The sequence below is a fragment of the Corylus avellana genome, chromosome 6 (genome assembly GCF_965113065.1).
Source record: "Corylus avellana chromosome 6, dhCorAvel1.hap1.2, whole genome shotgun sequence".
In the NCBI taxonomy this organism is placed as follows: domain Eukaryota; kingdom Viridiplantae; phylum Streptophyta; class Magnoliopsida; order Fagales; family Betulaceae; genus Corylus; species Corylus avellana.
In genome coordinates, this window is record NC_142495.1 from 22,651,100 (window position 1) to 22,669,955 (window position 18,856).

The following is an 18,856-nucleotide window of genomic DNA, read 5'->3' on the forward strand; positions in this document are numbered from 1 at the left end:
ATACAAACGTCATTGTATCACTTTTAACGTTTAAAAACTAACATAAGGGTTTAAATTGATTACAATTAAAAGTTGAGAAGTTCAAATTGAGAGTTTTTTTAACTTTGGAGGGTCTTCTCAAAACGCGCAGTAGTTTAGAGGTTTAAAGTGAAGTTAAAAAAAAAAAAAAAAAAAAAAAAAAAAACCAGTCAAACTTTCAAATAGTTTTTATTTATTAATTTATTTATTTTTTTATATTGAAGCTTAACAAGAATGGTTTAGCTGATTGTCACTAGTATCGCAAACTCCCATCTGAATTCCTATTTCAGTATCATTTGCATATCTTCAGCACTATTATCCTAACAAATGCAATACCATATACATTATAGCATCAGATTAATGAGTACCTTGACTCTCTATCTTCATTTTTTTTTTCCCCTAAAAGTATGGTTAGGAGCACTTTTTCAGGATAGTAAAAATTCCTTATAAGCTTCAACAATGTCTTTGTTTCTGAAAAGATATCTTTCTTTTGGAAAAAAGAAAAAAGAAAAAAGAAAAAAAGAAGAGACTGTACAGCTAAGATAATTCTTCTAATCCTATAAAGATGGGAGGCTTTGTTCTCTATTCCATTTCCCATATCTATATAGTTTTATAATTGCTAATGTCCTGTTGTTCAGCAACCACGGACATTGCAATTAAACCCAAATTTCACCTAGACTCAAAAATCCAACAACCCCTCAAGAAACTTTTCCTCCGAAAATCTATGAGAATTTTGTAAGTCATCTCATATTACCTTTTGATAAACCTCCTCTTGCCAATCACCCCCATTCACATGTCGTGTGAGCCGTGGAATCTAGAGCTCCTGCAGAACCTTGTAAGTTCATTGAGCCCCTGCAGAATTTTGAGGGTTCATTTGATTTTTCTGAGACTGCTTTTGAGTAATTTGAGATTGTGGCTGCTGCATAGAGTGCATATGTGGTAGGGGAAGCTGTCCTTGCGGCAGTGAAGAAGCAGGCTTCCTTGGCCTATTTGTGTTTATAAAATTCAATATCTGCTTCTCATAAGACCCGAGCTTGTCCTTGAAATTGGGTAATATGTTATTTTTAGAAACCTGTAAGAATGTTATAATACGCTCCAACATAGTCCTAAATATTTTCAACTTCTCAATCTGATCTGACTTTGGTTGTTGCGGAAGAGAATCATGCTGGAGAAACCAATAACAAACATAATAAGAACAAGAACACAGGTAATGGACAAAGATCAAGTAAGAAACTTATCAATAGTTATGGTGGAGGCCACTATCACCATAAGTATGATTGAAAAGCTGACTAATGAGTAAACTCAGTCAATGAATTGCACAAGGAAACGTTTGAAATTTAAAATACCTGCTGCAATTTAGTAGCAATTTTCTGGTACATTTCATTTATTTCAGGTAAGTACAGCTCCTTCATGGCTTTGATCTGCAATATAATATTAGCAACATATATTATCAAACTCTTCATTTGTTCAGGTGCCATACGCTCTATAGGAAATTTGCTACATCTACATAATTGTGGATAATATATCACCAGACATTAGTTGTATGCATAAATAGAAATATCTGGCTGCCATTAGTAATTTTAAGATATAATCAGATACAATTCAATATCTCACAGTTGACCCACACGCAAATCCAACAACCCCCACAAGAAACTTTTCCTCGGAAAATCTACAGGTGAAATTCGTAAATCATCTCATATTACCTTTTGATAAACCTCCTCTTGCCAATCACCCCCATTTGCACGTCCTGTCTGAGCAGTGGAATCTAGAGCTGCCACAGAACCTTGTAAGTTAATTGAATGCAACTGAGGGTTCATTTTATTTTCATGAGGCTGCTGCATAGGGTGCACATGTGGCGGGGGAAGCTGTCCTTGCTGCAGTGAAGAAACACGGTTCCTTGGCCTATTTGTGTCTCCAAAATCTAATATCTGCTTCTCAAAAGATTCCAACATCTCCTTCACGGCTTTGATCTGCAATTTAATATTAGCAACATATATTATCAAACTCTTCATTTCTTCACAGGCCATACTCTCTATAGCAAATGTGCTACATCTATGGATGATAGATCACAAGACATTAGTTGTACACATGAATAGAAATATCAGGCTGCCCATTAGGTACTTCACCAAAGCAACTTGCTAGGTAAACCTCATTTAAATTGATTAAATTCTAATTTTCCAGAAACTACTCTCAGTGCCCAAGATAATGGGTGTACAGATTTTCCAACAGTCGATTTTTGTAAGAAATATTTTACATATACAAATAGTGGCGGAGCCGAGATTTTCGTTTAGGAGAGAAAAGATTAAGAGAAAGAGCTCAAACAAAATTGATTGTCAAAAATATTAAATAATATAAGTAACAAAAGAAATGAACAGGTAAACATTATTTAATTATCAATTAAAACCTTAAAAAAAAAAAAAAAAAAAAACACTTGTAATTTGTTTAATTAGTTTTTTTCAACAGTTTTTTCATATTTTGAAATGTTTATATATTCGTCAACATGTTAGCTTAAAAGAACAATCAAACTATAAAAATTTAGAAATATAATTTGGTTAATTAATAATAAATCAAGAAAATAAGTCCATGTGAAAGTTTGACAATATATCTGAAAATTTTCAAGAAGTTCTCGATCTGTGTGCCTTGATTTCTTTATAAAATTATTACAATATCTAGTTTTTCTTTCTAGTTTTTATCCTATTTTAGTTCCCAATCAGTAAAATCCGCGAATAGAGAAAATTGTTACCAAAAGCACTTTTTGTCAAATCAAGTAAGCAGTAAAAGCAATCAATCCATTACATATGACTAAAAAAAACATTATTGTTTAAAGCATCACCATATAATAAAATGCATCGTCTCACGAGGAAAAAAAATACATTCTAGATTCAGTCAATGTAAGTTCCACTGCTTTGCGAGAAGCTGATAGATCCCGACAAGAAAGCTCCTTTGTTTCCATCTTCTTCTTCTTCTTCTTATTTTTTTATTTTTTATTTAATTCTAGTAGCTCCTTTTAGACATGAAAGTTCCTCCAAGTCCAATGCAGATCTGGTCTCACACTCTCTCATATTTTGGATAACTTAATACTTCCAAGTGTTAGATTCTTAGCTAAGAAAGCTAAAATACAATTATGAACAGTTTAAACAACTACATAAACCAAAATCATTCCAACTTCCAACTAGTTTTTATTTTTTATTTTTTTTAATTGAAGCTTAACAAGAACGGTTTAGCTGATTGTCACTAGTATCACAGACTACCATCTGAATTCACTATTATCCTCACTAATGCAATACCATATACAGCAATTTAGCAACAGATTAATGAGTATCTCGACTCTTTATCTACATTTTCTTTTTTTTCTCAAACTATGGTTAACTTAGAAGCACTTTTTCAGGATAGTAAACATTCCATATAAGCATCAACAATGTAGTTTTTTTTTTTGAAAAAAGAAAAAGAAAAAGAAAGAGTTCATATTCTGTACAGCTAAGATAATTCTTTTAATCCTATAAAGATGGGAAGCTTTGTTCTCTATTCGATATCCCATATCTATATAGTTTTAGAATTGATGTGCCCTGTTGTTCAGCAACTACGGACAATGCAATTAAGCCCAAATTTCAGAGACTCAGATCCAACAACCCCCACACGAAATTTTTCCTCCAAAAATGTATAGGTGAATTTCGTAAGTCATCTCATATTACCTCTTGATAAACCTCCTCTTGCCAATCACCCCCATTTGCACGTCCTGTCTGAGACGTGGAATCTAGAGCCGCTGCAGAACCTTGTAAGTTCATTTGATTTTCATGAGACTGCTTTTGAGTAGATTGAGATTGTGGCTGCGGCAGTGAAGAAACAGGCTTCCTTGGCCTATGTGCGTTTATAAAATTCAATATCTGCTTCTCATAAGACCCCAACTTCTCCTTGATATTGGGTAATATGTTATTTTTCGAAACCTGTAAGAATGTTATAATACGCTCCAACATAGTCCTAAACATTTTCAACTTCTCAAGTTTATCTGACTTTAGTTGTTGTGGAAGAGAATCATGCTGGAGAAACCAATAACAAAAATAATAAGAATAAGAACACAGGTAATGGACAAAGATCAAGTTAGAAAATTACCAATAGTTATGGTGGATGCCATTACCACCATAAGTATGACTGAAAAGCTGACTAATGAGTAAACTCAGTCAACGAATGGCACAAGGAAAGGTTCGAAGTTTAAAATACCTGCTGCAATTTAGTAGCAATTTTCTGGTAAATTTCATTTATTTCAGGTAAGTACATCTCCTTCATGGCTTTAATCTGCAATATAATATTAGCAATATATATTATCAAACTCTTCATTTCTTCAGGAGCCATACGCTCTATAGGAAATTTGCTACATCTACATAATTGTGCATAATATATCACCAGACATTAGTTGTATACATAAACAGAATATATATATATATATATATATATATATATATATATGAATAATAATTTATTAGAAAGAAAAGCCCATGTACACGAAAAGTATATAAGAGAAGCAACCACCGATTGGGATCGAAAATCTAGAAAGTCAACAAGACCTACAAGATTAGAAGAGGAGAAATTAGGAACAAACGTTACAGCACAATCTAAGAGGGCACTCAAGAAAGAAGATTTTAGTTGAAGCACATTAGATTTGCAGTCCTAGAAAAGACATCAATTTCTTTCTCTCCAAATACTCTACATAAGTAAAGTGGGATGACTTTCCGTATGGCCTCTTTGGATTGTCCTTGCCCTTGTGTCTTCCCAACATTGAAGTAGCTCAACGATATTGTTAGGCATGACCCACCAGACTCCGAGAAAGATGAGAATAAAATGACATATCTCCCTAGTAAACTCACAATGGATGAGAGGGTGGTTTATGGTCTCCTCGCTCTTCTTGCAAAGACAACACCAATTAACAAGGGTAAGACCCTGCCTCCGAAAGTTATCAATCGTAAGAATTTTACCCAAAACTACCGTCCAAGTGAAGAAAGTGATACAAGGAGGAGCCTTCACCTTCCAAACACTCTTCCAAGGAAAAAGGGATGAAGTCACCAATCTGTAAAGTATAGTAATAGCTCTTCACTTTGAACCTATGATTATAGGTTGGGAACCACAACATTTTTATTTGTTTCTCTTGAAGGGTTTTCGATGAGTATAAAAAGATCGAGGAATGCTACTAGGGACTCGAGCTCCCAATCCTGGACCGCCATGATAAAACTCACTTTCCAATGGACATAGGTGCCAGAATAGTCCATATAATCTGACACTAAAGCCTCTTTATCCTGACCTATAGAATAGAGTTCTGGGAAAATATTGAGAGTTGCTTCTCTACACCACACATCCTGCTAGAAACAAAGGTTTTCTTGTGAATTGGGGGGGCCATGACCTATACCAGCCCCCCCATTCCTCCGTCACTGCCTTCAACCATCCGAAGCAAAGACCCCCTTTCTAGAACTGATAACTTGTAGGTTTTGGACTCAGCATAAAACCAACTCAAGAACCCCATTTCAAGATCAAGCACAAGGGAAAAACCAACGCCAAGCGCCTACACATGCCATCAAGTTATTCATTGGTATACATTTTTTCTTTGTTCTGCTAATGGCTGGTAAATTCCAAATTCAGTGTCATTTGCATATGTGCAGCAGTATTATCCTCACCAATGCAATACCATATACATCATTATAGCATCAGATTAATGAGTATCTTGACTCTTTATCTTCATTTTCTTTTGTCCTAAAAGTATGGTTAGGAGAGTTTTTTTCAGGATAGTAAAAAATTTATAGAAGCTTCAACAATGTCCGTTTTCTGAAAAAATCTTTCTTTTGAAAAAAAAAAAAAAATTATATTCTCTATTGCTAAGATAATTCTTCGAATCCTATAAAGATGGGAAGCTTTGTTCTCTATTTGATATTCCATATCTATCTAATTTTATAATTGTTATGTCCTGTTTTTCAACAACTAAGGACATTGCAATTAAGCCCAAAGTTCACCCAGACCCAAAACCAACAACCCCCACAAGAAACTTTTCCTCTAAAAATCTACAGGTGAATTTCACAATTCATTTCATATTACCTTTTGATAAACCTCCTCTTGCCAACCATCCCCATTTGCATGTCCTATCTGAGCCGTGGAATCTAGAGACTCTACAAAGATATCAATGTGTGTAAATATGAGTACAAAGATATCAATGCATGAAAATATGAGCACATGAATGAATAGCCGCTTAGAAGGTAAATAATTTACATATGATGATAAAACCATTACAGAATTCATTCACTTTGAAAGCATGGGTAACTAAGGGACTGTCAGTGATTTGAGAAAAAATAACTCAAAAGGTGATCATGGGTGCAGAGATGAAAGTGCTAACAAGTGTGGCAAGCAACCATGATGTGGTGGCAGATGTGGTGGTAGCAGTGGAGAACCCACCCATGGCAAAGACTATGGAGATGGTTGTGGTGGAATCAATAACAATGACATTGACAACATAACTTGCAGCACTGCATATAAATACAGGAAAAGTGGTGCTTAAGGTGGGGCTGGCAGAGGGCAGTGATATTTTCACCAAGAACTTAGGTCTTTTATCTAGACGTGAGATTTTGAAACATGAAATTTCTTTTGAGTAGCACAAAATGAATGCATCCTTCAATCATTCCCAAAACTTCCAGACTTTACATAAGTACTTACAGCAAAAAGTTCCATTTCCAACCACACATCTACTAAACAAATGCAAATTTACATCAAAAACATTATCAACCACAATGCATTTTGAGAATATAAACCAGGCACAGTTGAAAAGTCGGACAGCAAAAAAAGAAAAAATAAAAGAGAAGCAAAAAGAAATATGTATAAAATTTTCAGGCTGATAGTCTTGCAAGGGGAGTGTACGATAACTGAATACAAAATCACCAAACAGAAAAAGTGATATGGGAACAGGGAAGAAACATGCATAGTGGCAATGACATACTTGATGATGTCTCTGGAAGAATTCTTTGATATAACTGCTTTTGCTGATCAATTACATTCTGTGGTTGAAGCAAGGAACCCGATGCTTGACCTAATGCTTGAAGCCTTTGATGCATATCCCTTTGTAATGAATTTGACTGCTGTTGCAACTGAATCTGAGACATCAATTGCTGCTGATGCTGCTCTGGTGGCTGTGGCTGTGATTGTGACGGCTGCCCTTGAGTTGGTAACAGATTAGATGCGCTCTGTTGTGGTTGGTGCAGCACTGGAACCTTGGGCTGTTTTAGCATGTGTACTCGGTGCTGAGTAGTTTGCATACTTGAGTTAACAGACCGAGTTCCAAGCAACTGTTGTTGCTCCTGTTGTAACCCAGAAACATTAGTTTGTGAGCCCAACTGTTGCTGATGCATATCAGAGAGGTTATTTTGCTGAGCTATTAACTGTTGTTTCTGCTGCTGCATGTTTTGAAGATTACTCTGCTGGCCAAGCAGCCTCTGTTGCTGCTGTTGCATGTACCCAACACTCTTCTGTTGAGCAATTAATTGGTTCTGTTGCATATTTGTGGCATTTGACTGTTGCCCTATCAGCTGCTGCTGCATTGGTGTTTGCTGTTGATGAATAATAGCAGCCTGCTGTGGCTGTTGCCGCTGCCTGAGAACTGATTGAGAATCCTGCTCAAGCATGGACAGTGTTGCTTGTTGAATAGATGGCTGCTGATTCTGCTGAAGACCAGAGAGAGGAGACAATTGCATCACAGATGATGTTTGCATGACTGATTGTTGAGAAGATTGCAACTGTTTGGGTTGTAATAGATTTTGTTGCGGCTGTTGTTGCTGGATGTGAGATTGCACGAGTGACTATAAGATGCAAAAGAGAAAAATAGTATTATCTATTCTGCAAGTATACATTCAAGGAAATGTACATATACATCATGAAAATTATGGGAGCACTATGATGGAAGTACCTGGCTTGTGGCAGCAGTATAAATCTTCTCCTCAAACCTTATGGCTATTTTCTTGAGTTCATGTAATCCCTCTTGGCCAGAAACGGGAAGATGCCTCTTTAATGTGTCCATTCTATAAACATAAGATGTACTCTTAATAAATACTGGCCATATAGAGATTCAAATTTGTGAAGTATGCTGACAGTGCAGAACTTAAGCCACAGAAACGCCAAGAGAATCATGAAATTTAAAATTAATAAAGGACAAGAAACATATACTTTTTCCAGGGAAAGAAAATAGAAGCAGCAGTCAATGACTGTTTAAACTTCACCACCTGGAAACCACAAACTTGGAACTCCGATAAATGTTCTCTCAACTTTATTTTTCAGTTTAGAAGGGAGGGGGGCAACACTGGACTGGCATTTTAGCAAGTTTCATTGGGACTCAACTTAGACATAGGAACCATTCACAAAGGCCAGAAAACCTATACCACTAATCTTCAGTATACATCGTGGGAAGACCAAGATAACCTTTTTTTGGGGGGATAAGTAAGACCAATATAACTTGAGTCACGCGACAGCACAATTTGCTTTCACATGAAAGACCCCCAAGTGTTCCTGAGCAAATTCTATTCCCACTTCTTTATTTGGGAATTGTGCAACATCTTTTGTTTCAAATTTCTGATATAGTATTAGCCATTGTAGTCCAAACTCCTATGCCAGCACACCTTGTTTTCACAAAGTTATCTACCGCTTTAAAATTAAAGTCCTAATTGTCATTCTCATATTTTTAAATGCATTTTTTCAAACTTCCAAGGATTTTCTCCCCAAGATTATTCCCTTTTTTTTTTTTTTCCTTCATGTGAGATCATCTTGACCAAAATTTAAGCAACCATCTACCCTTTTAAGATGATACTGCATAATTTCACATGAATAGTTCCATTTTACGAACTAGTTTGTAAAACAAACTAGTCTAATAAAGTGACATGTATTTCAAAAGCATGTAAGAAATACAAATACATGCTTTCTTATTAATGCTATTAAAAAAAAAACACATGTAAGAAGCACATGTTAATAAAAAAACATGTTCCCCAAATGTGACGTGACTTTTCAAATTCCCATTGAATTTGAGATGATCATTATTGAATTTTGATCTATTGGTGGTTTTAAATAGCACATCATATTTGGGAGGACTCTATGAGGACTCTGGTCCTCCTTATATCATTACTCGTGTTTCTCACATGCTAAGAGACACTTACAATTTATTAGACTAATTTGTAGCTAATTTTGTCCATCAAGGTACTTGTAACTGTATACCGCTGCATACACGGACCCTTAGAGCTGGCGATTAGAAACCACTAAATTAAACACAATCCGTAAATATATATAATCGGGAAAGTTAAGCAAAATAGAAATTTTACATTATTCGTTTAAGAGAGAGAGAGAGAGAGAGATCACCTTTTGTTGACAATACTTTGACGAGAATCGGGCGGCAATTCGGTCCTCCAATCGCCGGTGTCTATGGTGGGTTCTCCTCCGCCTTCTGCTCCTCCTCCTACGGGGGCTTGACTTGGATTGGACCTCCAATTATTGGTATCCATCGAATTTCTCTAAATAATATCAATTTATAAGCGAATCGAAGCGGACCTAAAGCTTTTACCACCGCTAAACTCAAATTCAAATCGCTCAAACAAGAAAGAAACGAATAAATGGAGTCTTAATGGTCTTGACACAAATTTTGAGAGCGAGGCAAAGGGTAGATTATTGGAACTCTGGATAGAGTTTCTACCATGTGTAACGAATATATGTGCAAGAAATACCATAGACACCGGCGATGGTGTCATGGTGACCTGTACGTACAGGTTCTTTCGAGGTAAGCCTCTCCGGTCGGTGCTTTTGAACAAAATGGGTTGACTCTTTTATATAAATAAATAAATCAAGAAATTTTCATGAAATCAACAGGTATTGGAAAGGGCCGAGAGGGATGTGTCCTTGCAGTTAAGAGTCTTACAAGAAAGATGAGCTACCCAGTGGTGGCGGAGGCTGTGGGAGCTCTCTACGCGGCTGAATTTTGCAGTGATTTGGGTACGAGGAAAATCATCATAGCAAGTGTTCAATGCAGTGAACTCCACTGGGGAGGAACTGAAGCCGATTTGGACACTGGACACGCGAGTGATGAAAAGTTATCAAAAGTTATGCCGCCTACTTTAGCTAAGGTGGCAGTTTGCGGCGCCCAGTCGGTTTCACATTTCTAAAATAATAAATCTGATAATATAATTTGGAAAGTAATTTCTTCTTATTTATGACATTAAATTTTTTAATATATTAATAAAATCATTATGGTATCGGAACCTAACCATAAACCATAAAGTATTTTGAATGGGCGACCTTTCGTGTATGATAAAAGCAGGCTTGCGTCCTCTTTGTATGCCTTTTCCTGCATTTAATTAGAAAAAAAAAGGGCATGCGACGTGCGTAGAACAAAAATAAAGCAAGAGTACTTATAGACACTTCAAAAGTATCTACTGTGATAAATTCTCCATTTAAAGACCAAATTGCATAATTACGATATTGGAAAAATGTTTCGTTTGTACCATATAAAATATACGATATAGTAAATATTGTTATACATGAATTTGGCTTAAGTACTGTTATATAGGAGCGACTTGATCGTGTGGTGACAAATGCATCTTGGTGTACAAATTTCCCGGGAGCGGGTGTGGCTATTGAAGCAGTGCTTAGCTCTGATCATGCTCCTCTGAGATTGAGATTATTTGACCACTGCAGGAGAAGAAAAATGGAGAGAGCTTTTAAATATGAAGCTCAGTGGTCCCTACACAAGGACTACAAAGCCATTATCTCCAAGGTGTGACGTGTGAAGGCATATCAAGGGAGCAGGTGGGTGAGATTACTAAAAAGGCTGCAGGCTTGTAAGGAAGAGTTGACTAATTGGAATAATAATACATGCAAGGCAAATGAATGGGTAATAAAACAAAAGAGGGACCACTTGGCTATGATTCAAGGAGGAGTGGAAGATGACTATGATGTACAGCAAGTGGGGTACCTTAAAGAGGAGCTCATATTTTACTTGAATAGGAGAGCTTACGGTGGCAAAATTTTTATAAAACGTGATTTTTATAACATTGGGCAAAATTTTGAGTTTGTGAATTTGTACCAAATCTATTTACAAAATCAAAAAAATATGAATTTGAAAACAAAACAAAAAATGTGCCAAGCCAAACAAGGCCTGTATTTTCAATCTAGTACCACTCAAAAAAAAAAAGGAGGAATAGGATTGTAAAAATTATGGATGAGAGGGGTTGTACGTGGGAAAGGGAGGAGGATATTGAAAATGCTTTTATAAAATTTTTCAGGAAGATGTACACATCTGAACCAACTGGTGACAAGACACAGTGCCTGCAAGGAGTTACTGGACGCATCACTTTAGAAATGAACTGTAGCCTCACTAGACCGTATACTACTAAGGAGATCCGGGAGGCTGTGTTCCAGATGTCCCCCTTGAAAGCCCCTGGTCCAGACGGGTATTCTACTGGCTTTTTCCATCATAATTGGCCCATTGTGGGAGAGGAGGTCTGTTAAGCAATTTTTACTTCTCTTAGTTCTGGAATTCTTAATACAGACTTGAATTTCACTTATATTGCTCTGATCCCAAAAAAGCAAAATGCTACAGCTATCTCTGATTTTAGGCCTATAAGCCTCTGTAACATTTTATACAAGATCGTTTCCAAAGTGTTTGCAAACAGGTTGAAGGCGATTTTGCCAAAAATTATCTCAGCAACCCAAAGTGCCTTCATTCTGGGGAGGCTTATTACCGACTACATCCTGGCCGCTTATGAAACACTCCACACGATGCACTCTCGCATGTATGGGAAGAAGGGATACATGGCAGTTAAGCTTGATATGAGTAAAGCTTACGACAGAGTGGATTGGAATTTTTTGAAGGTTGTGATGGTGGCGATGGGTTTCGCAGCGAAGTGGGTGAAATTGATAATGATGTGTGTTTGTACCACGAATTATTTTGTGTTGGTGAACGGTAACCCGGTGGGAAAAATTTGGCCATCTAGAGGAATACAGCAGGGTGACCCACTATCTCCCTACTTATTTCTTTTATGTGCAGAGGCTTTGAGTTCTCAATTGTCACGAGCGAATGAAATGGGTGAGTTTACGGGGGTCCCTACTTCCAAATATGGACCACGCCTGAACCATCTATTTTTTGCAGATGATAGCTTATTATTCTGTAAGGCGGATTTAACCCATTGGAAAATCGGCTATCAACGATTCTGAACAAGTATGAACAAGCCTCGAGTCAAAGATTGAATAAGGAGAAAACGTCTATATTTTTTAGTCGTAATACATCTATGGAGATGAAGGAAAAAATTGTAGAAGTTGCGGGCATCCCTTAATCCCAAATGTACGATACGTATTTGGGGTTACCGGCGCTAGTTGGAAAATCAAGAGTAAGTGCATTTTGAAGCCTTAAGGATCGGGTCTGGTCAAGGTTACAAGATTGGAAGCTTAAGTTTTTGTCCCAAGCCGGAAAAGAAATCCTTATCAAAGTGGTTATCCAAGCGATTCCAACATATACGATGAGCGTATTTCTGCTCTCAAAGACTCTTTGTAGAGAGATAAATTCCTTAATGCAAAAGTTTTGGTGGAGTCATCAAGAAAACGACACACGTATACATTGGATGCGTTGGGCGAGGATGGGGATATCAAAGGATCAAGGAGGGATGGGTTTTCGTGATCTCCATGTTTACAACAAAGCGTTGCTTGCTAAGCAATGTTAAAGGTTATGGGCGAACACGGATAGTCTCATGGCCCAGATAATGAAAGCAAAATACTATCCGAATTGCTTGATCCTTGAAGCACAATTGTGAAATAAGCCGTCTTTTGCATGGAGAAGTATACATAGTTCTGGATGGCTGCTAAAGAAGGGATTGATTTGGAGGATTGGTAATGGCCAAAGTGTTAAAATTAGGGGTGAGAAGTGGCTGCCAATTCCCTCAACATATAAGGTTCATTCTCATTTGCCCACCAGTTATGAGGAGGCTCGGGTGTGCGACCTAATAGATCAAGATACACATTGGTGGAATGTAAACCTGATCAAGGAGATGTTTAATGATGAAGAATGTAAGGCAATGCAAACGATACCACCCAGCTTGACCAATTGGCCGGATGTAAAAATTTAGAGAAGGACCGCCAAGGGAAAGTTTTTTGTTAGTAGTGCTTACCATATGGCAAAAGAGCTTGAAGATTATGACAAGGCAGAATGCTCAACTCGCAGAGATGGGGGTAAATTATGGGCTGGTATTTGGGCTTTGAACGTTCCAAATACGTGGAAAAACTTTATGTGGAGGTGTTGCCATAATTTACTCCCTACAAAAGAGAATTTGGTTAAGAAAAAGGTTATCATGGAGCCTAAATGCCCAATTTGTAATCAGGTGCCTGAAAACCCTTTCCATATCCTTTGGGAGTGCCCTTCTGTTGGTGATGTTTGGGAGGCAAGTAAGATGATTTCCCTGAAGGCTCGGTGTAGGGGGACTGATTTTTTTAACCTGGCAGAGGATTTCTTTTTGAGATGCGAGAAGGAGGATTTTCGGATTTTTGTTGCAATCTCACGTAAGTTATGGTTCCGTCGGAATAGTCTGGTTCATGAATGGAATTTCTCTCATCCAAATGAAGTGGTATGGGGAGCAATGTTAGCCATTGAAGAATTGGAAAGGATCCATTGTGAGGGTCAACCACACCTTTCGGAAAGTGGGATGGTAAGCCCCACATCCTGGATGAAGCCTCCTATGAATTGGGTTAAAGCTAATTGTGACGCAGCCTTGGATAGAGCTCGGGGACGGGTTGGGCTAGCGTCGTGGTAAGGGACTCTACTGGGAGGCTACTGGCAGCTCAAAGCTTATCTAGAAGCGGCAATTTTGAACCAGTTGTGGCTGGAAGTATGGCAAGTTACTTTGTTGTGAACTTATGCAAAGCTTTGGGCCATCAAAACGTTTGGCTAGAAGGTGAGGCCAAACTGATCTGCGATGCTCTGAAATACAGGAGTTCTGATAACAGCAGGTATGGACATTTGATCGTGGACATTAGAATGGTTTTGTTGTCTTTCAATCAATGGAAATGTACACATATAAGCCGTGAAGGAAATAAAGCAGCCCACATCCTGGCCAGAGAAGCTTTGATTTTTTCAGGAGATAGAGTTTGGGGGTGATGATTCCAAATTGTATCAAACAGATCATTGCCACGGAGCAAAACGCCTCTGGCTTGACTATACCCACAAAGTGTTTTCTCACTTTTGTGTTTCTTTGATTATTATCAATGAGAAATTTCGACATTTTACTTAAAAAATTAAATAATAAAAAAAAAGTACTGCTATATAGCATTACTCTATATCAAAATTTGCCTTGACTATAGCGCATAGGTTATTCGAGCGTTATAGTGTTTATAGAACTGGATATTAAGAACTAAATTAGTAGTTTGAGAAATATGTTCTGAATTTAATCATATTGCATATAATTGATAATAGTTGAATTCCAAAATTACAGCGAGTCACTCTAATGATGGAGCCATACTCTTCTGTCCCCTCTTTCCTTTCTTTCTCTCCCTTTACTCCTCCGGTTTGTTTTCTTTATTAGAAGGGAGAAGATTACAAAATCATGTCAATAATATTATTCATCAAAAGCTATCGAGTACAATAACAACTATGTTTAAATAGACTAGAAGTTAAATCCTAACTCTAACCGTAATCGTACTTTGGTTATTGGCCCACTAAAATAACATAAATCCGAATTAAAATAATACAACTTGTCTGAAAATAAATAATAGAAAAAAGAAGGGTAAAGTCTATTTAACCCCTCAAACTACCATCCAATAACAATTTACTCCTTAAAAGCCCAATAATTATCAAGCTCATATGATTTGTCGCTCATGCTTCACATCATTCTCCTGAGAAGAATTCGACTTCATCGAGTTTAGCTCATGAATGCCCGTGGGGATCCGTGCATGGTCTGAATCTGGTTGGCCCAAGTGGACCCTGTTTGAATCTAATATGGACAACGTTGACATAAGTGGAGGCTTCACTTTTGTCTTGGGCATGACGTGCTTGAATTTGTTGGGCAACAACGGTGGATGACTAAGCATTTTCCTTAGATGATGTAGATTGATGTGAAAAAAAGTAAGAATGTTTGATATAAAAAAGTAAAAAAGTAGTATGAAAAAGTGAAAAAAGTTTTGTTTTGTAGTGATTTTTTATTTATTTGAATAATAATAAAAAGTGAATAATATGATATAAAAAATGAAAAAAAGTTAAAATACTTTGAGAGACATGCTACACATCTCAAATTTTCTTCCCAAAAGTTAGTTCCTAAATGATGTGTTACCATTTCGTGAGATTTATTATTTTGAGAAGTGTGTCACCAACTCATAGGATGGTGATACATTATTTGGAAACCAACTTTTGAGAAGAAAATTTGAGATGTGTAATATTTCTCATGTTTTGATATTGATTTTTTTGAGAAAAAGTGATGAACAGTAGTAAAGAAAAAACAAATTCTTTGCCAAACAAAGCCATTGGAACTCTAGCATGCAGGGACATTAGAAAAATGTCTGAAGGTTTGTTAGGCTTAGGACAATGCATGACTTCAAGGGCACTCACGCTTGTAGACCTATTGAAAGGATCACAAGGTAGGTTGGAAGGATAAAAAAAAATAAAAATAAAAATAAAGACCAACTTAAAGTCATCTAAGGGTCCAGTACTTTGCTCATTTGGTAGCTTTACTTGAGAATCCACGTAATACACTTTACCGTATCGTTCTATCAAGATATGGTATACAATTTTTTTTTACAGCCTTCAATAGAAATTTGACATATTAGGTAAAACATCAAATACAATGAAGATAAAAATATTGTATCTTTAATTCAAAGTAATCTCATGGACTTTTCCATTTGTTCTTACCTAGCGTCCACCACCCATCATAGAACCTTACTCACTTCCGAGCCCTCAACATCGAGGTTTCCAAAACTAATCAAGATGATGGCTTTGGTGGTTTTATCGATGGATATTTTGCTTATAAAGTATTTTGTCAAGAGAGAAAAAAAAAAAAAAATTTATTTGATGTGAAATGTTATATTGAAAGTTTTTGAAACAAAAACTTTCTTTTCTTTTTTCTCTATTTTTAATTTCATCCCTGTGTCGGAGTGTGGGTGGCGCGTGAGAGTGATTTGGGGTCAGTTTAGGCTGTAACATGGCAGACCCGAGGAGGTGGTCAGTGGAATCCAAGGAGTTTGAAGTGCTGATTAAGGTAGGGGTATCAGGGGTGAGGATTTTTGAGAGGAGCAAAAGACTTCAAAGGTCCATTTTCTTGAAGAAAGATGAGCTAGCTTGGGTGGTGCAAATTGTGAAGGATTTGATTGCAGTGGATAATTCAGAAGTCTTTTGGGATCAGTCTAAAGCTGGGTATCCGAGAATAATTGCTCATAAGTGTGCTAATAGGCATGGTTGTTTTCTGACAGTGGAGGAATTTGATGGAAGAAGAAGGTGTGGCTCGATCATCATTCCAGAAGGTAGGCGTGGAATAGGGTGGGATCGTTTCAGTAAGGAGATGAGAGTGGCAAACTCTTCTATACGTGAACCTCAAGTGATCAGTGAGCTTGGCGTGTTGAGGGGAGAAAAGAGTGATAAGGAGGTCAAGGGATGCAGGAGTTACACGGAGGCAGTGAGACTATCATCGAAGCAAACTAAGGAGGGCTAGAACTCCGGCTAGGAACAGTTCGAAAAGATACAGAGATGACCAAAAACTGCTTCTAGTCATATGGGACAGAAAACCCATGAATTTGGACGAAGACTCTTGATTCGGAGAGGGCTCGCGGCAATCCCGGGGTAATTCCGACAAGGATTTTATGTCCGGCGAGGTACGTTCAAGCACCTGTAGAGTCTGGAAGACGAGGTGCGATGGATGATGGTCGCATGGGGCGTTCGTTTAGAGCTTCAACGAGTAACTCACAAACGCCGGCGACGTCCCAGGTCTCGATGACTGCTTCTGATCGCATGACGGGACAGGGGGGAAGGGGCACCATGCTGCTGGGCAGACCTACTCCAACGTAAGTCTCAAGCTCCTCAAAGTCAGGGAGCTGTTGAAGCGTTTGCAACAAGATTGTGACGTGGGGTTGTCGCAGATCGACGTGGCGCTCAAGACTATGGAGGGTAGTGGGCTTGGGCTTGGGCAGGGTGACAAAAACCCAGCGGGTTAGAGGAAGCCTGCTTCGAAAGGGATAAAGGGGTCTGGGCTGAAAAGGAAACTTATAAAGCCCAAAAAATGGTGGAGGGTGAAGAAGACTTCAGTCTTTAAACCTAAAGGAGCGGTGGGCTCGGGTATGGGTTTTAATAACCCAGGACATGATGGTCCATTAGGAGAAGCTTGCTCAGAAGAGATGGCATCAACGAAGAAGGAGAAGTTCACGTATGGCTTGTGTCCTGATTTAGATAGGTCGGCAATCCCTTCGCCGGTGGCCACAAAGGTCTCATCAGAGGTCAGGGGGGTTGGGTCAGCGGCTGAAGAAGTTTCCAAGGCGGTTGTCGACACTGGTGGCAAGGATTCTATAAGTCCGGCGAGAGAGGCACAGTCCACCGGAAAAGAAAAGGCAATGGTGACTTATAGGAGAAGGAAACGTGGGCTGCAGAGGTGGAAAGCCGCAATGATGGGCTTGCTAGAAGCCTCTTCTTCGGCTTCTGGGCAGGCGAAAGGAATACTAGGGTCGTGGCTGGGAACTATCCAGAAGGTGCCGGAGACGCCTTTCTCGTTGGAGAACACACAAAGTGTGCCAGAGCGCCATATGGAGACTGGAGATGCTGGTGGGGGTTCGCCAGAGTGCTCTGTGGAGGTAGGCGGTGTAGGTGAGGACATGGGCTCTGCCTCAAATAAGTCTCCGATGGCCTTTTCACCTCGTCGATACTCTGGGATGTTGACAGGGGTATGTCGGGGGGAGGCTACAAATCTGTTTTAGTCAATTCATAGCGGACAGAAAGAAATTAAAATTGGGACTAGGTCAAATAGGGAGGAGGACAGTATCTCAACAACTATCGGTTTAGAAGAATTCGGATCAGAAAAGTGTTCTCCTAAATGGGTAGTAGAAAGCTGTCTCAATTTTTGCCCAAAAATTGGTGTTTCAGATAAGGGGAAGAAGGAGGAGTTGGTAGCTCTGTTCAAGTCTATTGAAGATGCCAAGAAGCAATATGACTCTGATTTGGGGGATTTTTCAGGTGGTGCTATTATTGTTGATAGGGGCCAGACGATCTCTATGCAAGGTAGGGGTCGTGGCAAGGGTCAAATTGGTGGATCATGAAGCTTAACATCGTAGCATGGAACGTGAGAGGGTTGAATGACCTGAAAAAAAGGTTGCATATTAGGGGTCTTTTGAAGGAGTGGAAAGTAGATATAGTTTGTTTGATTGAGACCAAGATGGAGACTATCTCCCGGGAGGTGATTTACAGTCTTTGGGGTGGTCAACATGTGGGGTGAAAGTTTAAAGGGTCTAATGGTTTGTCAGGGGGGATGTTAATGATGTGGGATAGGAGGGTGGTGGAGTGTAAGGAGGAGTGTGTGGGGTAGTTCACCCTGGCATGCTCTTTTCAAAATGTGGAGGACAACTGGGTTTGGGCGTTTGGAGGGGTTTATGGTCCGAATGAGGATGTGGAGAGGAGGGTCCTTTGGGAAGAGTTGGCTGGTTTGATGAATGTGTAGGAGGTTCCTTGGTGTTTTGGTGGGGATTTTAATATTGTTCGATTCCCTAGTGAACGCTCTAATGCTTCTTATCACTTTGCGGGCATGATGGACTTTTTAGACTTCATCTCAGAGAACAATTTGGTGGACTTTCCAATGATGGGGGGGACAATTTACTTAGTCCA

At 38.4% G+C, this 18,856-nt stretch overlaps 2 protein-coding genes across 4 annotated transcripts; one reads left to right on the forward strand and one right to left on the reverse strand.

Annotated features, from left to right (window-relative positions):
* Nucleotides 1–556: 556 nt before the first annotated feature.
* Nucleotides 557–10,116, reverse strand: LOC132187480 (mediator of RNA polymerase II transcription subunit 15a). Of its 3 annotated transcripts, XM_059601802.1 has the most exons (10): nt 9,941–10,116; nt 9,388–9,539; nt 7,952–8,063; nt 6,989–7,844; nt 6,097–6,167; nt 4,237–4,311; nt 3,711–4,055; nt 1,722–1,988; nt 1,365–1,439; nt 557–1,183 (listed from the first exon to the last, which is right to left on the reverse strand). In XM_059601802.1, exons 2-10 carry the CDS (start codon nt 9,528–9,530, stop codon nt 860–862), a joined length of 2,268 nt encoding a protein of 755 aa, XP_059457785.1. In that variant the 5' UTR covers nt 9,531–9,539; nt 9,941–10,116; the 3' UTR covers nt 557–859. The 3 variants fall into 3 exon arrangements, with proteins under 3 accessions (XP_059457785.1, XP_059457788.1, XP_059457786.1); XM_059601805.1 differs by lacking the exon at nt 4,237–4,311; XM_059601803.2 differs by having other exon boundaries at nt 9,388–10,116.
* Nucleotides 10,117–13,184: 3,068 nt separating this feature from the next.
* On the forward strand, nt 13,185–13,820 carry LOC148585047 (uncharacterized). The gene has a single exon (XM_088517666.1). It carries the CDS (start codon nt 13,185–13,187, stop codon nt 13,818–13,820), a length of 636 nt encoding a protein of 211 aa, XP_088373792.1.
* The last annotated feature ends 5,036 nt before the right edge of the window (nt 13,821–18,856 follow it).